Source organism: Canis lupus, chromosome 17 (genome assembly GCF_003254725.2).
Source record: "Canis lupus dingo isolate Sandy chromosome 17, ASM325472v2, whole genome shotgun sequence".
NCBI classification, from domain to species: Eukaryota; Metazoa; Chordata; class Mammalia; order Carnivora; family Canidae; genus Canis; species Canis lupus.
The window spans coordinates 54,192,846-54,213,665 of NC_064259.1; the positions used below are offsets into that span (position 1 = coordinate 54,192,846).

A 20,820-nucleotide genomic window follows, 5' to 3' on the forward strand; every position below is an offset into this window, starting at 1 on the left:
AATGATACCTGTTATTTCCTCACTCATCTTATTGGTTAAGATTGGTCACATGACCCCACAACACTGCAAATCTGGGGAGTATGTGCAGATCTGTGTTGTCCCTGTCCCATCATCTTAAACCCTGGCCTCTCATTCCCAAGGCCTAACCCGTATTTTCAGATGACTTTGAGGTCCCATTACTTAGATCTTCCATCATTACCTCAAACCCCAGTGACAAAGACTAGATAGCATCGCCCTAAAAATCAATCCCCTCTTTCAAATTTCCATTTTATGTCATTTCCCAAGCCATCACACTCAAGTACTTCCCCTTTTGCCCACATCCAATCAACCCTTCTCTTAGCAGTTATTTTATTTCTCTACAATTTTCCTTTCTTACTGCTTTCAACTCGAATCTCACCACCTATAACCGAATTATTCCACTAGGCTTTTCCTGTCTTCCCTTCTGACCAACCAGGTCCATGGCTGCCACCTCATCTCCTAGCTTCTCCTCTGCTCACGACACTTCCCACTGCCTCAGTCAAGGGTCACCTTCTAATAAGCCTGTAGCTCGAAGTGCTCTAGGATCTGCTTGTAGAATTAGAACATAATCTCACTGTTCTCTGACAGTGCCATGTCCACTCCTGTCTCTGCAGGCCTGCTCATGCCGTCCATGGCTCGGAATGCCCTTCTGCTCTTCCCACGCAAATCCTAATCCAGCCTCAGGATCCACTCCAAACAATCTCCTCAAGCTTCGCCCACCAGTGGACTTACCTCTCCTTTTCTGGCTCACCCCCAGGGCTCAGCACTAGCTCTGAATAGTGTGCCTTTTGATGATAAGCTGAGTTGTATTTTTTTATAAGCATAAATCCTACTTCCTGCTCTTTTGAGGGAGTGTCTACAGGTTGCCTTCAACTATAAGTAGCAGAAAACACCGACTCAACTGGCTGAAACAGTGAAGACTGGAAGTATGGAAGTCAACCTGCTTGGTCTTCAGTGGCTCCGCAATCAAGGACCTTGGTTCCTCCCCTCTGAGGGCTCAACGGGTTTACTTTCCTCATGGTGATACAATGGCTGCCTCATTTCCAAAAATCTAGTCAAAGGAGCTGTCCTTTTGTGTTTCTAAGAGAAGACTTTTTTCCCAGATCCCCACAGCGGACTTCTCTTATCTCACTGGCCAAAACCCTGTCACTCACTCATGTCTATGCTATGACCTTCATGACTGGCTTAGATGGGTCAGCTTTTACTCTGGAGCTAGAAGCACAGTCATTTTTCCTTGAGTAGTACAGGGAGAGAGGCATGACCTTTGAACCAAATCAGGGCTCTGCCATCGAGGAAAGAATAGCTGTTGTGTGGGCAACCAACAGTGTCTCCCACAGGCCAGGACCCATGTCACATATTTATGTTCCTAACTTGCCACCCCCATCCTGTGCTGGCACATAAGGATGCTCAAGAATTAGCTGTGGAATTGAGCTGAACTAGAAATTATCCTGTGGGTGTGAGAAAATAGTGAGCATTATAATAGAGTGGCACAATTGGACATTTGTGCAGAGAAGCTGGAAAGAAGGCCAATAAATCCAAACAGATGCAAAAAAAAAGTACTTAGCAGAGGAGGTCTGGGACGCTCTGGTCCAAGCCCTTGGCTGGGCCCAACTCCCAGTTCCACAGATAGGGAATAGGCCACAGGCCAGAGGGCTGGGCTTCTCCCAGCAGGGCCCAGCTGGGCTTTCTCCTCAGTTCAACCCTTGCTTCCAATGGGCCAGCGATCTACGAGATCAGCCCACAACCTGTCAGGCACAAAGGAGGCTCACAATGAGGTCTGTCGGTGCCTAGCAAGTAACCAAGCACTTTGCGGGTACACACAAATCTGCTGAATCAGAGAACACTCGAGGTCTGTGCTGTCAAAGCAAGTGCTCCCATCACTCTGGACTAAAGAGTTGGCCCCTTAGGTTTCCCTGATGGGTCTCTCCTTCCTCATTCCTCTCGGGCCACCCTGCTCAGGTCTTTGTCTTTATCTCAGCTTTCCAGCACACTTTCCTGGATTCTCCAGGCTACTGATAGCCCTCCTGCCCCAAGTACACATGTCTCCACCTGAGGCTGGGAAATGTGCCAAGAATTGCATAGAAGATACATGGAACACAAGGTTCTGAAGTCCCGCTGATGGACCATATCTACATCACAGGGTCTGTGAGTTTTAGCTCTTCGAAATTTCAGTGTTCTCTCTCAAATACTGCAGTAGGCATTTCCCTGGCTAAAGCAAACTGTGTTAAATGCAGCATACTCCAAGAGCTCACTGACTATAATACGTATTCAACATTCAATACGTATCGACTGGACAACCATAAAGTTAAACCCTACGACACTGACGATACTCAACTGTTGTTGACCGACAAATGTGGCAAAGTCATACAACTCAACCTAATAGCTCCGTGCCAGGCAACAGGTTAAGGAGCGCCAACCATGTTCAACAACACAGACATAATCCCTGTCCTTATGGAGCTTACAGTCTGATGCATCAGATCATTAATTAAAAAGTAATATACCATCTAGCTTCACTCCTGTAATTAATTATATGTGTACTTATTTGTATACTGCTTGACTTCTTTGCGAGCCTATAAGCTACACAAGGATGATGATGATTGTTGTCGTTTCCATATAAAACACTGCCAAGCACATAGCAGAACATGCTAGATGTTTGCTAAGCTTAATAACTCATGTTAAAATAGGTAAGTGCAGGTGCTGTGGAAGCATGGGGGGGGGGGTATATGACCAGAAAACTTCAGTAACTTGGAAATCCAGATGTTGCTAATAAGGTTGAATTAGGTCTTTGCAAAATAGGTCTTTATACCATGTATAACCAATCGGCAGCGTACGTACACAGGGCTTCACATGGACTACTTAAAACACTGTTTTCACGCACAATCCAGTTTTTCAGAAACTCCATTTACATAAACAATTGGTGCACTAATTGCAAATCATTCTTATTTCTCTACTAAAACAGGATCCCCTAAGGATCTTTATTGGGAGCTCTATTAGCCTAGTTTGAGTTACAAAATTTACTTAAAAGTAATAACAGTGAAGTCCTTGAAAAATATTTGGTAATTCAAACATTTTACTAATTCAAACTAATCCTCCTCACTAGTCTACGTTGGGAGGGGTTCTATCACCACACCAAGAGGAAGCACCAAAAAGTCTGCACCTATAGGAATGTTCACCAAATTCCTTAGCGGGAGGATACTTCTGATGCCAGGGACCCGCAAGGGACCTGAGCTAACCTCAGAGAAGTTACAGAGAGGGCTGCAAATGGCAAATCGAGAAAGGGCAATTTGAAGAGCGACCGTAATCCAATTAAGTCTAATAAATGACACACATGTGAAGTCACGTTCCAATTATAAGCAGAGACCACATGAACATTTTAGACCCGCACCCCTGCTCTTTTGATTGATCTTGCTGTAACGTCATGACTAATGTCAGCCAACAACACTGACCGGCAGGCCTCTTATCTATCTCGCAGCCTCTCCCTGAGAGCTGGCCCTGGATGTGCTGCGCAGACATCCGTGAGCTTGGATGGTATCTTCCTCTCATTTTCTGCACTGGCTCCAAGATTTACTAACACACTGGTCACATTCACGGAGCATCTTGAACTCTCTTGACCCGGCAAATGATCAGCAGGTCCCCACACCAAAAGCAAACAAAAACCTGTCGCCAGCAAGGAAGACCCCCCCCAGTCTCGCTGAAGGATGCCAAAGTCCCCATCCTGCCTCCTTTGCAGAACCTCGCAAATCTCTCCGATGCAGGCAGGATGATCAGGGGTTGGAGGAGATTATGCTCTGAATGTCTTAAGAGATTAGTTACTTAAAATCCTCCACATGACTTCAGTCATCCCCGTTACAGATGACAGAGTAAAAGCCTACTTGATTAAAGCTGAATGCCTATACATTTGCAAAAGGGAAAATATGCAGAAGAAAACAAGAGTCAGATTACTGATGGGCACAGCACCAGCTCCAGGACATTGGGGGCTGCTGAATAAATTATGACAAGGAGGCACATGCAGTAATCACAGATTCACCATAAATACAGCAGCCCTCGAGGCTCTCGTATTTACTTACTTTCCCCCAAAGCATAGACTGAATCTGGCCTTGTCTTCAAATGAGGCCTGGCTCTCCCCAAATTCCAAATATGGGAAATTACAGCTCTTCTGTGGCAGGGGTAAAAGTGGGAAGGCAAATGTTTGGATTACGTAATGTTTTAATTTTAAAACAAAGACTACGTATAGCAGAAGCTTCTCTTCTGTGAGGGGTGTTCTCCAGCGCTGCCCCTCTCTCCCCAACCCAGGCCGTGGCAATCTTTAACTCACCTCCAGAACACTTCCCCTTTAAGAGAAGAGGATTACCCATGAGATCCCTAAGGATTCTCTTCAAATACATTCAAGCCAAGAGGCACATGGGTTCTCAATCTACTTTCTACCTTCCAGAAGTTCACTGGCAGGGAGTTTCTCTGAAGCGTTGGATTCATCCGTGTGACAAGAGTCACAGATGCTGTTCCTCCAGCACCCCACCCAGCTGGGGACCCCAGCCCCTTCTGACAGAGGGACAGAGGAAAGGCTGGGCAGGGCACTCAGATGTGATCTTGCCTGTCTCATGAAAGACTAGAAGACAGATGGCAAAACTGTCCAGCATGCTTTCTTTGGCACTACACCATCAGAAGACCTTAAGAAGTTATTCAGCCCATCATCTCTAACCAGCGTCCTAAAGGGTGGTCTAGTTTCGGGATTAATCTAGGATGACTCTACCTACACAGTCACTCTCTGATAAACTGCCAGATGTGTCCATCTGGGAAGCAGAATTCCAAAGAGACCAGCCAACTCCAAACCAACAGGAAACCACCACGGAGCAAAACTGATGAGGAGCCCCAGAAAGGCCTCCAAGAAGTGCTGCTTGCCAGGAGAAGGATGGCCTCGTCCAGCATTTCCAACCTGCCTGGAACCTAAGACTTAGGTGACTGGTTGGAGAAAAGGGAAGTAGCACTGGTGGCATTCAGGAGAAGTGCAGATCAGTGAGTGCTCAGGGGTAGCCCAAGGTGAAGGGACAATGGCACTTGGCGAGATGTAGACTTGGAAGAGCCTGGACCCTGCTGAGCCGTCTCAACGATTTCTGGAACCCAGGCCCACCCTGGAGAGGTCCCTGAGCTGTCCCCATGACAGCCTTCCCCTCCCAAGGCTCCCTGAGGGGGAGCCACTGTGTGGGGGAAGTAGGGAGGCAGAGTATAAGGCAGGAGACACATCTACCTTACGGCCACCACACTTCCCCACAGAGGGTCCTCCAGAGAAAGCCTGGTGTGGATGCCACCTCCTGTCGAGATGGGAAGTATGTGACTGTTCTAGTTCTCTTTTGTCCTGGCTTCCTAGAAATTTAGAGCGAAGGACAAAATCCCCAGTTCCCAAAGACAGACATTATCCACAGCAGTGAATAAGGATGCTCCACATATCCAGGACTTAGGAATATTCGTGCATTTTCAAGAGAAAGAATTTGCACTCAAGGGGCCACCCACCCCAATCTCCCCCAATCAATGGTATTCATGTCATACTCCTTAAAAGGCCCTTCGTCAGGACTGACAGGGTATGTGTAACTCACAGCTGCTAAAGGAGAGCTGAGAACAAACCAGGAGGAAAAGATGTTAAGTAACAGCAAGACAAGACAGACCTTAGGGAAAGAAAGGACTCCTCCATGTCAGAGTGTTTTTAATTAATCTTTCTATTTATTAAGATTAAAAATACAGATCAGGTGCCTTCTTAAAATGTTTCTCATGATTTTACCTTTTAACTCTTCTTTAAAAGATTTAACCCAAAAATCAACTGCTAGGAGCTAGCATTCAAGCATTTGCTGAATGATCCAATGAAAACTCTTTTTAGGAAAGTATCATAAGTGGTTTGTAGCAGAACAGTGGTCTCCGGGATGGGAAGTGGCAGGTCAAACCCTGATGCTGAAGAAGAGCTGACTATGATATGTGAATCCAACAACCATCCATCCCAAATGGGAATTATTTTTTAAAAAATCAGGACTCAAGGTGAATGATCCAAGAAACCTGCATTTGTTCCCAGGGATTTAAAGACAGTCACACTCGTGAACCTGAGAAGTAACCCAACACTTTGAAATGAGCATCTTTTTTTTTTTTTTTTTTTTTTTTTTTACAGATATAGCTGCATCTGGAGCACTAGAAAAATAAGTGCTCTCTTGTGTTAAGGTCTTACATGTCTGGTAGCCAGCTACCTCAGTGGTTATTCAGTTCACTCTAAATGGAAGAATTATTCGGGAATTGAAAATGCAAGGGAAACTTCTCTCGTTTTTTCTCCTAGTCAGTGAGCAAATAAGAAACTTGACTAAATTAAACCCCAAACCCAAGATTTATGGTTATCCTCTTAGCAAGTTTTAAATAGGCTTCATTTGAATTCAACATCATTTCAAAATTATAACTAAAACAGTCAACAAAATATGTGTGTACTTAATTTGTTAAATTTATGTGTTTGGGGAGAAAATATTCAGAATAAACAAGTCAATTATTTTCATTAAGTACGTTAAAACGTAAGGGTAGTGTTTATTATGATTCTTGCTCTTGATACAGCAAGACAAAATTATTCCGTGATACAGCTATTGAATGAGGCTCACCACTCCCCAATGATTTCACAAATTACAGTTGCAACTAACTATAAAATAACCAAATCAGTTCTGATATGCCCATAAAATTAAGCCTGAAAAAACAGTGAGGTAAATTACTCTTTTATTTTTTTTTAAATTACTCTTTTAAAATCAAGTTCTTGAACAATATGTTCTGTATGATTCCATTTATGTCAGAAAAAAAATCTATATTTGTGGGAATATATGCATAGGAATTAAAAAGATCTAGAAGAATATATATTAAACTATGAAGAATATACATCAGACTCAGTAAGGGGCATAGGGCAGAGAGTGGGAACCATCACATTTTATTCTCTGTACTGTCTGGATTTTTTGTCACACAACTATACTCCCCTGTTACCTCTGTCAACTATTTAAAAATCCAAAACACAAAGCAATTATAAGCTACCTTCTGAAATTGAAACCAATTTCTCATGATCTTCCTCTTACACAACGTTACCCTAAAGCATTTTGTTGTTTTAAATTATGAGTTGATTCAAATCAAGTCTTCAGTGAAATTTAAGATTGATGCGATTGTTACCTCTAAGAGGTTGTGAAACCTCTCTGAAGTCTTTAAAAAAAGAAAAGAAAGAGGAGTAGGTCGTTCCTGGACAGGACAGGTGTGGTTTGACCTGCAGCAATGGCTGGTTACTCAGCATCAGGCTCCTGTTGCTCTTCCTACTAAGTCCTTCCTGGCAAAGTCAATCAAGGTCACCGACGCAATCACTGAATGGGCAAATACCAAGGTTATCCAAGTGCCAGGAGGCTCTCAACGGATCACGTGGGGTAGGAAAGCTGGCCACCTTAGACTTTTAAGATTTTATTTATTTATCCATGAGAGACACACAGGGAGAGGCATAGACATGGGCAGAGGGAAAAGCAGGCTCCCTATGGGGAGCCTGATGCAGGACTTGATCCCAGGACCCTGGAATCCCAACCTGAGCCGAAGGCAGATGCTCAACCACTGAGCCACCCAGTGCCCCCACCTTAGACATTTCAAAACACCGAACAATGACACCACTTCCACTAAACTGCAGATCCAGGGCTAAGGTACCTAATAGGCAAAGCCCTTTTGTGTCTTTTGGTCATGGGCAACGCAGAGTGCCCGATTAACTCTGCTTTAGAGCTCAACTATAGCACTACATCAAGTGTGAGTGTTCATACTGGTTACTACACAGGAAAAACAGATCAATTAGTAATTAATGCTGAAAGACAGAAGATTTCAAACAGATGGGGCCCCTAAGGGAAGGGAAGTACTAAAAGGGAGCCGTGAGAAGGAGGTCAACAGCTTGCCTCAAGACCGGACTATGTCACCAAGGTGCCCCAAGCTGGGATCCAGCACCCTGAGGGCAGAGATGGTGTTCTCAGAAGTCACCACAAGAAAGGAAGTGTGGACTGTGCTCCAGAGAATAGGAAAGTGGGCATTACAAAAACAGTATTAAATACACAAGAATAAGGCCCATTTAAGGCAATCCTGAACATGCTCCCCGTACACCAAAGAATCAGATTTGGGGAAAGAACACACAACTGATATCAGATTCCTTCCCCACCCCCCACCCCTGTTTTAATAAAAGAAAGGCCTAGGGACCTGAAAATCAAGAAGAAGAGGCCACTGATTTCTTTGAGTTCACGGTTTTGTTTTGAGTTCACTGCCCTGACGATGTTTTGACGGTACACGAAAGTTCTTCCCTTAAAAAAAAAAAAAAAAAAAAAAAGAAAGAAAAATTGTATTTATTTCTTTGAGAAAGAGAGAGAGAGAGAGAGAGAGAGAGGAAGAGAGAGAACGAGCAAGGGGAGGGACAGAGGGAAAAGCAGACTCCCCGTTGAGCAGGGAGCCCAGTGTGGGACTCAATCCCAGGACCCTGGGGTCATGACCTGAGCCGAAGGCAGATGCTTAACCGACTGAGCCCCCCAGGCACCCACGAAAGCCCTTCCCTTGTTATACTTCACTTCCACCCTGGACCCCCACCTCCAGGACACCTCCTACCTTCCCTGGCCACTTCAGCGGTCCTCCAGGACACCCACTTACAGGTCTCTGGTACCTTCCTTCTGTCTCAGGCCCTAACACCCAAGACCTCATGCCAACTGACTGCTCCAATTCTTACGGACCAGCAGCTCCAGGGCCCCAGCCCACTGACACTCGGGCTTCTCCACTCCTTGAGAAGCCTTCTCAAATCAGCCCCATGCGCCCAGAGTGGTCTCCACCCCGCACAGTTCTGCCAGGACCTCAACTCTCTTATTACTTCAGAAATGCCGAACATTCTAGCTCTTTCAGAAAGCCTTTCCAGACTGGCCACTCACAAGATACTCCAGCCTCATCCCTCTCCTGGTCAACATTCCCTCACTGCTCTCGCTGGGCTGAAAACAAGAACAAACTTGCCTGGCCCCTCCTTCCCCAAAAGACGTCTGTCCTCAGGGGGCATGGCCTGCCATGTCTTCCTGCCCATTTGCAAAGTGACTTGCCATTTGTTTGACTGCTGGACTTAGATGATCATCGCTTAGAAAACAAGGGACGGACAGGGTGGCCTCCAGCAAAGCCTGGGTCACTTGGATGGTGAAGGTGGCGGAGACAGGGTTTTCAGGTGGATTTAATTAAAGGGTTAATAGGAGATTAAGCAGAGACTTTGCTTCAACTCTTGTTATCATAAAGCCTGTTATAAAGGTTTTTGAAATACATCTGACCACTTTTCCAGCCTGAGTAGAGTTAATATAATTTAATCTTTGATTTAGGATCTTGCAGTGCCCTGAGGCTCATCATTCTCTTCTGCTACTATAATTATAGATGCGGAAGGTGTACAGACTGGACTGCTGGTGGCCTGGAAGCTAATTTCTAGAATAAATCCTTGCCGCCACATCTTCTGATTTTTTTTGCCTTTCGGAAAGTGGAGATCAAAAATAAAAACAAAATCCCACTTAATTGAGGGTTCCAGTTACGGGAGGTTCACTGCCATGGTCTTTGTTAAGTGCCCACCACTGTGGCCCACAATTAGTCACTTAATAAAGCGTCCTTGATGAGGGAATTTGGCAACGTGTGCTTTTCTACAAATGTAAGCTTGATTTTGATGCAACCACTCATTTCTTTGAAAATCAGGGGGCATTCACACACAGGTGTCCTAAATTTCCTTAAATTAAAAACCAACCCTTTATGAGGAGTTAGCTGTGCTCACTTTCAAGCAGCAAAGAAACAGGTGTCCAATCATGCCAAATGAAGAGCTCCCGCAGGAACTTAAAAATATTAATCAAGGAGCCATAATGGAGGATGCACAAGGCCAGGGACCATGGGAAGCCAGCAACGGAGCCACTTCATTCAGTTTCCAGGCCACGGCTCAGCGGAAGTCGTCTGCCTGGGCTCTGGGGACCCAGTCTAAGCCCAAATCCCAAACTCATTACAACCTAAGCCAGTTCTGTGCCCTCATCATCCCAGACGAACTGGACCCTAAAGCCACTGACAGTCATTTGTCCAAACCCTAAAGGGCCACTCTACCACCTTGATGATGGCTGTCTCCTCTGCAGGATCAGGATTCTACTGGGAAGAGAATGCTCCCTGCATGGAATCCCTGCCCATTTCTGAAAGCTAATGAAGTCCTCTCACACAGAGCCTTCCCGACAACCACCGCCTACACTGAACTTCACCTTGAACTTCACAGGGGTCCCTGAACAGAATTCAGGAGGTATGTGAGCTTGAATGGGGGGAAAAATTATGCCTTTATTTTCAACTAACCTCTCTGTGAATGTGAACTGTTTGATTATGAATCCAGGCAGCCATCGCGGGCGATGTCTCCAGGACCTGTGACTTTGTCACAACAGAAATCACACATGCTTTCATATCACATCACAGTTTGACACAGATACCTCAACATACCCTTTCCGTGCCTCACTATGCCATAATTAAAATAATTGTCAGATCTGCTGTTAGAGCTGCTTATTTAATGCATTACTGAAAAAGCATATTGCTATGATCACAAATTTGTTTAATATTTTGAAGACTGTATTTCAATATAATTGATTTCCTTTGTTAGTCTATATGTTTTCATTTATGCATTTCAAAATGTTATCCAAAGAAAGGGTCCACAGCCTTCAACAGGCTGCCCAAAGAATCTCGGGCACCAAAAAGGTCAAGATCCCTTGTCTGGTGGCATAAAAGGTCACAAGCTCTAGAGCCAAACTTGGACTCAAATCCTGGCTCTGCCAATCTCTAGCACTTGTCCTTCAAGCAAAACGATTTAAACTGTCTGAGCCTTGAGTTTCCTTATCTTGATCAAGGAAGCCAATAGAGAAACCATGTGTTCATTAAAAAATTAACTATACACCTACTGATTTTGTGCCAGGCATAGAGCTGAGCTCTGGAGCTATAGTAGTCAGAACGACAGAGCCAGTCCTTCATCCAGAACGGCTTGCTCTGCGAAGTGTCTAGCAGTGACTGGCACATAAGCATTCTGTAGACACTACAGTACAACTGCTAAAACCACAACACTGCTTGTGTAATTATACACTGATTTATGTTGCATCCCATTGTAACAACTGGTGGCTCATCTGGCTCATGCCCTCCCAATAAGGCTTCTTAGAAGCCAGGGGCTGGGCCGCACACTCCGAGGGGGGCAGCTGGCGAGATGGAAGGAACAGAGGATGTGAACCAAATAATCTTGGCCTCAAAACCCTGTGCTGCCACTTACTAGCTCTGTTGCTCTGCCAGCAATCCGTTGCAGTCCCTCCAAAATCTGTTCTCTCCCCAGAACCCTCAATTTTTCGCTGGACACTCAGAATTAAGGATGATATCTGTCAGCCACCCCTTGCAGCCACGTATTGTCATACACTCAAGTTCTAGCAGACAGAGATGGAAAGCAGAAGAGATGTGTGCAACTTCCCAGAAGTGTCCCCCAATTATGAGATCTTGCCTGTCGCCAATTCTTCATCTCCTTCGTGATGGCTGGGGCTAGCACAGCCATCTTGGACCATGCAATGACCTTGTGAATGGGGGCATGCACATGAAACAAGACATTAGGAGCCTGGATCCTTACCACTGTGGAGCGCCATATGGAGCTGGTACAGTAGTCTACCCAAGGCAAGCTCTTTAACCTCCCTGGACCTCAACATCTCCATCTACAGAAAGGTGATGATGTGAGTCATCTATCTAGTGGGTATATTTTGAAGACTTAATGAGACAGGGTTCGCTTCACAGCAAAGGCCAGAGCCAGGAGATGTGGTATCATTACTGCTTCTTCTCTTACTGCAATGCAAAATGCAGGAGACTGGGGCGTCTTAACACAGCCCTGGGTGCCCAGTGGGGGCTTAATAATTTGCACAGTTGAAAGGCATCCTGGCCAGTTTAGACCTCCTAACAAGGATTTTCTTCTCCAGCCCCCTGGTCAGATGGTCCCCAGGAGAGGGAAGTGCACCACCTCTGTGACAACTGGTGGGGATGGTGTTTGTTCATCCATAAATCACGATCTTAAGAACTCTTTCCCTGACTGCCCCAAGCAGCTTCCCTTCTGTCTTCTGCCTTTGATCATGAGTCCTGCCTCTGAACTCACTCTCATCAGAACATCAAAGTTCTCCTTCAGTCTCTTTTGGAAGAATCCTCTGGCCTCTTCCATAACTGGGAGGTAAGTGATCACTGCCTCGGTCCCATCCTATTCAAGCAAGAGGACAAATGAAATTCTCTCACTGGAGGAGATCATCAGCCAGCTACAGATTCTCCTGTGCTGATCCAGAGATGGTCCAACCTCCTGTATCTTTCCTGGCTAACACTTTTAAAGCTCTGTCATCTTGTCCACAACATCAGCACGGCCTAGGAGGCATAACTATGTGTGGCTATGTAAAACTGAAATTTGCTTTGTGTGCCTGAAGCTTCTAATCACCTTTCCTGACTGTCCCCTTCCTGTTCTTGTAGACGCAAATCCCATTCTGTCTTTCCCATCATCTTTCCATGTCACTGTCATTCATGCAGGCTGCTGCCAGGCACAGCCACAGCTAGCTCTCCCTCTCTCCTCATTCCCTCCTTTTCACAGGCATGCCACATTCATGCCACAGTCACACCAGCCCCCCTCCCTTTCGTCTTCTGCCCCTCTAGCTCCACCCATTCTCAGCAGTGGAGGCTTTACTACCCTCGTGGCTCAACCAGGCTGGGGCTTAGGATGGCTTTGGAACTGGAACATGGGTGGCCGTGGCAGCCAATGGCTCCCAAGTTGGGTGGGGCACCCAGAGCTGCAAGAGGAAGAAACATGACAGAGTGGTCAATGTGGCTTCAGGAGGACAAAGACAAGGGCAGGAATCAAAAGGAGGGACCTGATCCAAATCCCAGACACTGGCAAAGGAAGGGAGCAGAAAGCACAAGTCTAAGGACGTGGAGGGAGTTGCAGGCATGTGCGAGATTTACCCTGGATACACCCTGGTGTACCATCATAGGGTCTTTCAACTCCAACTGCCATTTCTGGAGGCTGGCAGCACTTGTCTCAATGCTACTTTGCAAAGTACTTATTAGCCTTAGCCTACTTTTTACAAACAAAATTTGATTCTGGGTGTGTGACCCAAATGAGCATAAAACCTTGGGATTCTGTGCTCTTTGAAATCCACATTACACATTAATTTACATTGCACAGAAAGAATGCTGACGCATGAATCAGCCCACACCAGACTGCAAGCAGGAAATAAGACCCCCCCCCCCCGCCTTGGGTTGCGCTCCCTCCCCAAACACCTCCTGCTCTCCAAGGTTAGCAGCCAGTAGCAAGACCCCCCCTCCCTGCCATGCTGACAGTCACCGGGTGCTGGGAGAAGATGAGATTTCAGCAGCAGAGTGCAAAAAACCAGGGACACCCACACTTCTAAACCTGCCCACCCTCACCCACGTCCAGTCGTCTGTCAGTGCTCCCCTTCCCACCACCTTGATGCTCATTTCTTCCCCGGCGCCCCCGTTTATACAAGAGGCTGGCAGTGGAGGGAAGAGCAATGCCAGGACCCAAGCTCCATTCCACAGAATGGCCCAGAGGGTGAACTGCAGGGGGGACCTGCAGGGGGCCTCCCATTTCTAGAGCAGCCCAAAGAGACAAAAGGCACAAATGTCACATATCCTTGCTTTGCCATTGGTGGCTCCTTCTCTGGCCCTGGGCCCCACCCTTCCAGCCGGTCCTCTATCCGGCCTTAGGCATCCCACCGTCCCCAACTCCCCAGGGCTTTCCTTGTTTGTCCTTCGTGAATCCACATGAATCACTAATTACTGATTTAAACCCAGACGCTAAATGAATGACAAATACAGTATGAACAAATGCCAGTGGGATATTCAGGAGGGGTGCACAGAGAGCGCTCTGCCTGAACAGACAGGCGACACGAGGAGATGGGGACACCGTATCCTCACCCTCACCTGGGCAGAACACTGATTAACCTGCCACGGGAGCCATGTCCACGTGTGCACAAGGGCAGGGAGGGCTGGCATTAATGAATTCACACACTGGTTCTTTCACTTGGAATTACTTAGGAAAGCAGAAAGACTGATGATGCCCGGGTCACCCTCCCAGCGAATCTGGTTTCCTTGGTCTTGGGTTGCTGCCTGGAGACAAGGAATTTTAAAAGCTCCCACAGTGATTCCATCATGCACCCAAGTTTGAGAACCGCCAACTGGACACATTTATTATGTGTTCCAGACATTTTTCAAAACAGTCAAGATGTTTAGGACACCTTAGAGCCTTTCACTGTTAAGACAGCCCTTGGAGGGATCATCCCATCTTACTGAGGTTCATACAGTGATCACGGTAAGGCTGAGATTCGCATCAGGTTCTCTAACTTCAAAATCCGTTCTTTCTACCCAACTGTAAACTCCTACAAGGGTACAGACAATGCATGAGTGCAATCTCCCCGGCCAGCAGGTCATGAATAAACTCTATAAATGCAAAATATCTAGGCTTAAAAATGCAGGCACTACAGGCAGCAGTGATGACCTCTTCCAAATGCAGGGGATGGGACAGAGAGAGGTCAGAGCGATTGCTCCTGTGTGAGATCTGAGGAGGTGGACACAGAGGACGCATCAGATCCTGGCTAGGGAGTTTTTCCTTGACCCAACATGTGTTCTCAGACCCCACACGTATGTAGCTCAACAGCACAGAAAGTATGTGCAAAGTGGGGGGACCTCGGCAATGGGGACGGAACCCCTAGGACAGGTGTCAAGGGCTTGCCTCTTGGGGCCACTGTTCTTCACTTTGCTCTAAGCCTTCCAGCCTTCTGTAGGGACATCAAAACCAATCCTAACACACCCCTTCCCAAGCAGTTTCCACTCCTCCAGTCTCTCTTCCTCCCAGAACCACACTCTGAGTTTCCTTGGTGAAGAAGACACAAGGCTGGTATCCTCAAACACTCTTAGCCTACAGACCACTTAGGTAGAGTGATGCATCCCTTCACCACCCTGTCCCACCTCATGCCTACTTCCTCCTCAAAAACAAAAACAAAAACCTGCACCATCATTACCACAACCAACTTTCCCCACAGTAAGAATAATGCTGCCACTTCGAATTAGGAATTAATGCGGACGGACACAGAGGCAAAGACACTGAAGTCTAGAAGCCACATGGAGTCCCTAAACCACTGACATGCAGATGGGGGAATCTCACACCACAAGACCTTTCAAGGACAGCAAATGTTCCTTCTCAAAGACAACAAACAGTATCTCACTGTTCCTCCTGGGTCAGAAGCGGGCCTCTTGGTACCCCATTCCAACCTGTGATATACACCGGCTACGTCCTGGTGTCCCCCCAATGCCAAGCGTTGATGGGAAAGAACCACAAGGAATTACAGGAACCAACAGCAGGTTAAACTTTCACATCGATCGCCCTGATAAAGCAGAGCCACTTACCCAGCACAGCCAGACAACTCAGCACCGGGAAAAAGCACTTCATGTCGGCAGCGGAGAGGAGACACAACACAGGACGTTCCCTCTTCTCTGGGCGCTTAATCTCTCATTTCTGGCAATCCACTTAATAGCTCCCGAGGATAGTTTTGGAAACAGAACTGAACTCAAAAAATGAGAAGAGGTTAAAGAGAAGAGATCAGCAAGATGGGGGTGGGGGGGGATGGGCCGCCAGTGGCTCCTGCTGAACTCCCCCTATGCTAAAGGAAGGGTCCAGAACAATTCTGAAGGCCCTCTAGGCTTCTCCCACATCGCGTGCCTTGTGGTTTCCGCTGGAATTGTAGATTGCAGTGAATTAATCCTCCAGGAAAAGGGAAAAAAGAGTCTGAGAAAATCCTTTCATCCACTGATTATACAGAAATGTCCTTGGCTTCCCAGTGAAGGTGTCTGTAAGCTTCCTCATTCAGATTCCCCAAAGGGAGCAGGGCAGGTCTTGTCAAAACCTCTGACAGCTAAATCGCCCCGGAATGGCACCGGCTGTTTGGGTCGCTTCGTCAAAAAGTCGTCTCCATCCATGTCGGCAGGTCGCGGAGCGGCCACCTGCCCACACCTGCCCAGAACGCGCGGAGCGGGGTGGCGTCCGGCAGCCCCGAGCGAAGCGGGTCCCACGGCGCCAGCGATTTCTAAAACAAACACAACAGAGACGGCTCAAAGGGGGGCAAGCGCCGGGCAGCCCGGGGCGCCTCGGTCCCGCTCCCGGGCCAGGGCGCTCAGGCCGCGCGCTCGGACCTTGGGCGAGCGGCCACCGGCCCCCGCCTCAGTTTCCCCGCCCAGAGCAGGGCAGCTGCGGGCAGCCCCAAGGCTCCCGCAATACTTTGCCACACGCCCCACTCCAGGGAATTCCCTTCGCCTCCCGCCGAGCCGGCCGCCGCGGGCCGCCCCACCCTCCGCGGGGCCACGGCGGGAGCGCTCGGACGCGAGGCCGCCACTCCCGGGCCCCCCGCCCCGCCCCCGCCCCCGCCCCGGGAGCCCCGCGCGCGCCGCGTCCCAGGTGGCCCCGCTATTGTTTTACCTTCCCGGGTGTTTATTTTTCGCTGATTGGAAAGAAAAGAGACGGAGGGAGAAGCGAACCGGGGCTGCGCTTTCCGCCGCCGGGGCGCGCCCGCCGAGCGCTCGGCCGGCCACGGGGAGGGTCTCGGGCCCGACCCCGGAGCGGAGCCGGCCCCGCGCGCGCCGCCGCCCTCCAGCCCCCGGCCCCGGCCCGGCCCGGCCCCCGCCCCCGCCCCGGCCGCCCCTCCGCGCGCCGCCCGCGCTCCCCCCGGATGCTGACCTCGCCCCCGGCCCTCTCCCTCCGCGCGTCTGTCCTGCGGCCCGCGGTCCCGGCGCACGCCTCTGGGGACGCGCCGCCCCCTCCCTCCCTCCCTCCCTCCCCCGGCGGCCGCGCCGGCAGCCCCGCTCCCGCCCCTCCCGAGGCCCCGCCCCTCCAGCCCGGCCGCGGCGCCCGGTGCCTCCGCGCGCGGGGCGGGGGCGGGGCGGGGGCGGGGCCCTGGGCGAGAGGCCCCGCCCCTGCCCCGCCCCGCCCCTGCCCCGCCCCCCGAGCCGCGCGGCCTGGCCCCGGGCCGGGCAGACCGTGGCGGGGGCCGCGGCTCGCTCTCCCCCGCGCACCTGCCGAGGCCGAGAGCCACCCCGGGACCCGGGCGCCGGGGGCGTGGGGCCGGGCAGCCCCGAGGGCAGGCAGGGGGTCCGCACGCAGGCCGCCGGGCCGTGGGCAAGAAGCGCGAGGCCCTTCCCGAAGCCCCGCCAAGGCCAGGTGAGCCTTGAGGAGGCGGCACGGGAGCGGGTCCCCTCTCCCGGAAGCAAAGACAAAGCCCTCAGCAGACTTGATCTGTGCGTGTAGTGGAGCCCCATATCGAGCTTCATTCGAGGGCAGAACTTTCTAGAAGTTGTGGCCGAACTGGATTCCGGACACAGCCTGGGTTCTAACCCCGGTTCTTCCGTGTCCTTGCTGCCGACCTTGGTCCGGTAACTTACCTCTCTGTACCTTAGTTTCCTCATCTGTTATATGGGGAAATAGGCCGCCCCTACCAAATGGGGCTAAGGCACACTTGTGAAGCACCAGAAAGGAGCCTGCCCCGTCTTAAGCCCTCAATACACGTAAGATATAATTATTTCAGAAGGAACAGCCCTAGTCAAACAAGTGCATTTTCATTCATTCAATACTTAACGAATACAGGCACATTCTGGGTAGGAAAGATCAAAAGGTAACCAAGGTAGGATAAGAGGGTCCTGCCCGCCTGGAGTTTGCAGTCCAGTGGGGAGACAATAAAACCGGTACGGCAAGAAAAGAACAGAGTGTAGAGGAAGCACACACTAGGAGCCCGACCCTGTGTTGTGGGATTGGGACATGAGGAGGAGGGGATTTGGTCAGATCACATCAAGTACCAGGAAGGCTTCTTAGAGGAAAGGAAAACTTGGTAGAATCCGAAAGAACAGAAGGAGGCACCAAAGAAAGGAAAGGAGAGAGGGATGGGGTAACAGAGTCCAGACCCTGCATCAGTATCCTCTAAAACCTAGAGGGAAGAGAGGGTAGTCCAGGTAGAGGACCAGAAATGTCTGTTGGGCACAAGCTAGGCTGTAAAAAAGTGGCAAGAAAGGCTAGCACCTAGAGGACTTTGTATGGTGTGTCAAGGGGTTTGCACTTTAGCCCAGGGTCATGGTGACACCCTGAGGGTTCTGGGCGCCCTGAAGGTTTCAGGTGCATCTTTTAGAAAGACCACTCTGGCCTCCTTTTGGAAGATGGATAGGAGGAGAGTTCTACACAAGGTTAGTGAGTGTTGCTGAAAATCCAGACAAGAAATCATGGTGACCAGGAACCCCAGAAGTAGCAACAGTGAGGGAGAGAAATGAGCAGGTCCCCACAATGTCAGCAGGTAGATTCCACAGAAAGCCAGGGTGAAGGTGAGGAATGGGGCAGAAAAACCCAGCTCAGCTTCCCAAACTGAGATCAAGATACATAAGAAAGATAGGATATATTGAGTTTGAAGATGTCCAAAAAGCAATTCGGGGGCGGGGTGTGGAGTTCAGAGCTCAGAAAGGGACTGTGGGTGTTTAAGATGTTTTTCACCCTGCTGGACGGTATGGTAATGAAAGGATTTCATGAAGGAAGATACTGATAATTAACTTATTTTAAAAAGTTAGTTACCCCTCCCTGCAGTGTACAAGGCAATGAAGAACATGCTATGGGGGAATAAATTAAATAAATAAATAAATAAATAAATAAATGGTCTTATTTGCCCTCACCCCCTCTTCCTTGCCTATAAATTCCTTGCAGGCAGGATCTGCACTTTAATTATCCTTTATTCCAAACATCTCTTGGCATTGTGGTCTGCATATAGTAATTGCACTATGTATACTTCAATTGAATTGAATTGAATTAAATATTTATCAAATATGCCAAATGTTATATGGAAAATCTCTTCTTATATGTTAAATATTACCTCTTTTCCCCAAGACAACCCTGACTCTGGCACCTCTCATTTCTCCTTATCTGCTAGACTGCTTCATTTATTTATTGAGCATATACTGTGTGCCAAGAAAAGTCTCTGCTCTCATGGCACTTATATTCTAGTGGAAAACACAAACAATGAAACAAATAAATGTAGAACATGACATGTGTTCTTAGGAAAAGTGGAAGAAGGAAATTCTGTGTGTATGTGTGTGGGGTGAGGAAGAGTATTCTGTTCTAGGTGGGTGATCAGGGAAGATGACAACTGATTAGAAGGAGTGAATGAGCCGTGGAGATTTCTGGAAGAGCATTCCAAGCTTAGGGAATAGCAGGTGCAATGTCCCTTAACATGCTCAGAAACTAAAAGGTGTGTTGCTGGGCCTATAGGGACATGAGAGCAAAGGAGGAGTAATGTGATCAGAGAGGTCCAAAGGCCAAATCCAGTAGGACTTTCAGGCTAGCAGGCAATTTGGGTCCTCTGGATTCAGGGGAACAATAGAGTGTCAGGAGATATGGGTGGAGAAGGGACAATGAAAAGGAGGCTCTTGTAGTTAGTTGTGCAGATGGGAGATGACCGTGGCTGGGACTAGGGTGATAAAGATACAAGTTGTGAGATATGGGTGGAGTCTAAGCATTTTGAAAATATCAACGTAATGTTCTGGAGAATTGGATATGGAAGGGGAGAGAAAGAGGAGAGTCAAGGGATCTGCAGGAAGAGCTACCTCAGCCTGTGTCACAGCTCTGTGACCCCACCAAATTGCCCAAATCCTTATCCAAGACCACATTTCCTAAGGGTTCAGTCCCCAGGCCTCTGGCCAGGCCACTTCCTCCATCTTTGAACCCTGTACTCAAGTATCCCTTCTCATTTTTAACTTCTCCACCTACCCCACCTCCTGCCACCTAGGCCCCTTGCATCTTTTTGGATGGCCAACCCTTAACTTCCATCATCATTCCAGATATGCTATGGCTGGTTCCCAGCATAGCATCTTTCTAATTTTCACATTGATGGACCATCTAAGAGATTCAAAGAGCTGTGCTAACTGTAGGGCAGGGAGAGTAGAGTAGAAGCATACCTCATTTTATTGTGATTCACTCTATTCACTGTTTTGCAGATACTGCAGTTTTTATGAAAGAAAGACCTGTGGCAACCTTGCTTAGAGCACATCTACTGGTGCCATTTTACCAATAGCATTTGCTCACTTCATGTTTCTGTGTCACTCACAGTTTGGTAATTCTCACAATACTTCAAACTTTTTCATTATTATTATATTTGTTATGGTGATCTGTGATCAGTGACCAATGACTGGCTAAAAGCTCGGATGATGGTCAGGATTTTTTAGGAATAAAGTATTTTTTAATTAAGGTAAGTACATTATTTTTTTAGACATGCAATTGTATACTTAATAGACTACAATACTGCAATAGACTATAATAATACAATTAGACTACGATAAACCCTGGGAAACCAAAAAATTCACTTGACTTGTTTTTTTTTTTTTTTTTTGACAAAATATGCTTTATTGCAGTGGTCTGGAACCTAACCCGTAACATCTCTGGGGCGCACACCTGTACAGTGAAAAGAGAGTGTCTGACTTCCAGACATGGATATGTTAAATGAAGTGCTGAACAGTGACAGGATGGTGGTCCTTTCAGGAGACCATCTGCAGATAGAAAAAGAGTTTTAAGGGAAAGAGAAGCACCAAAAGAGAGGAGGGGACAGACATCCCCAGTCAGCAAGCGTGTTCAGCCCAGGCTGAACATTAGCAGCTTGCTTCAAAACAACATACATTGGAATGTTCCAACCTCTCCTGGACTGGCCTGGGATCAGGTGG

The 20,820-nt window shown here is 48.1% G+C and overlaps 1 protein-coding gene across 4 annotated transcripts in view; it reads right to left on the reverse strand.

Moving 5' to 3' along the window:
* Positions 1–16,902, reverse strand: part of IGSF3 (immunoglobulin superfamily member 3) — a 91,926-nt gene extending 75,024 nt beyond the window's left edge. For 3 of the 4 annotated variants that reach the window (XM_035700457.2, XM_035700456.2, XM_035700454.2), the window contains exons 1-2: positions 16,814–16,902; positions 15,490–16,166 (exon numbers count right to left, since the gene is read on the reverse strand). In XM_035700457.2, the coding sequence (XP_035556350.1) occupies positions 15,490–15,532 (43 nt within the window). In that variant the 5' untranslated portion in view covers positions 15,533–16,166; positions 16,814–16,902. Of the gene's footprint in view, positions 1–15,489; positions 16,167–16,555; positions 16,671–16,813 lie in introns of those variants that run through there. The other variant, XM_035700455.2, reaches the window with a different exon arrangement.
* Positions 16,903–20,820: the final 3,918 nt, after the last annotated feature.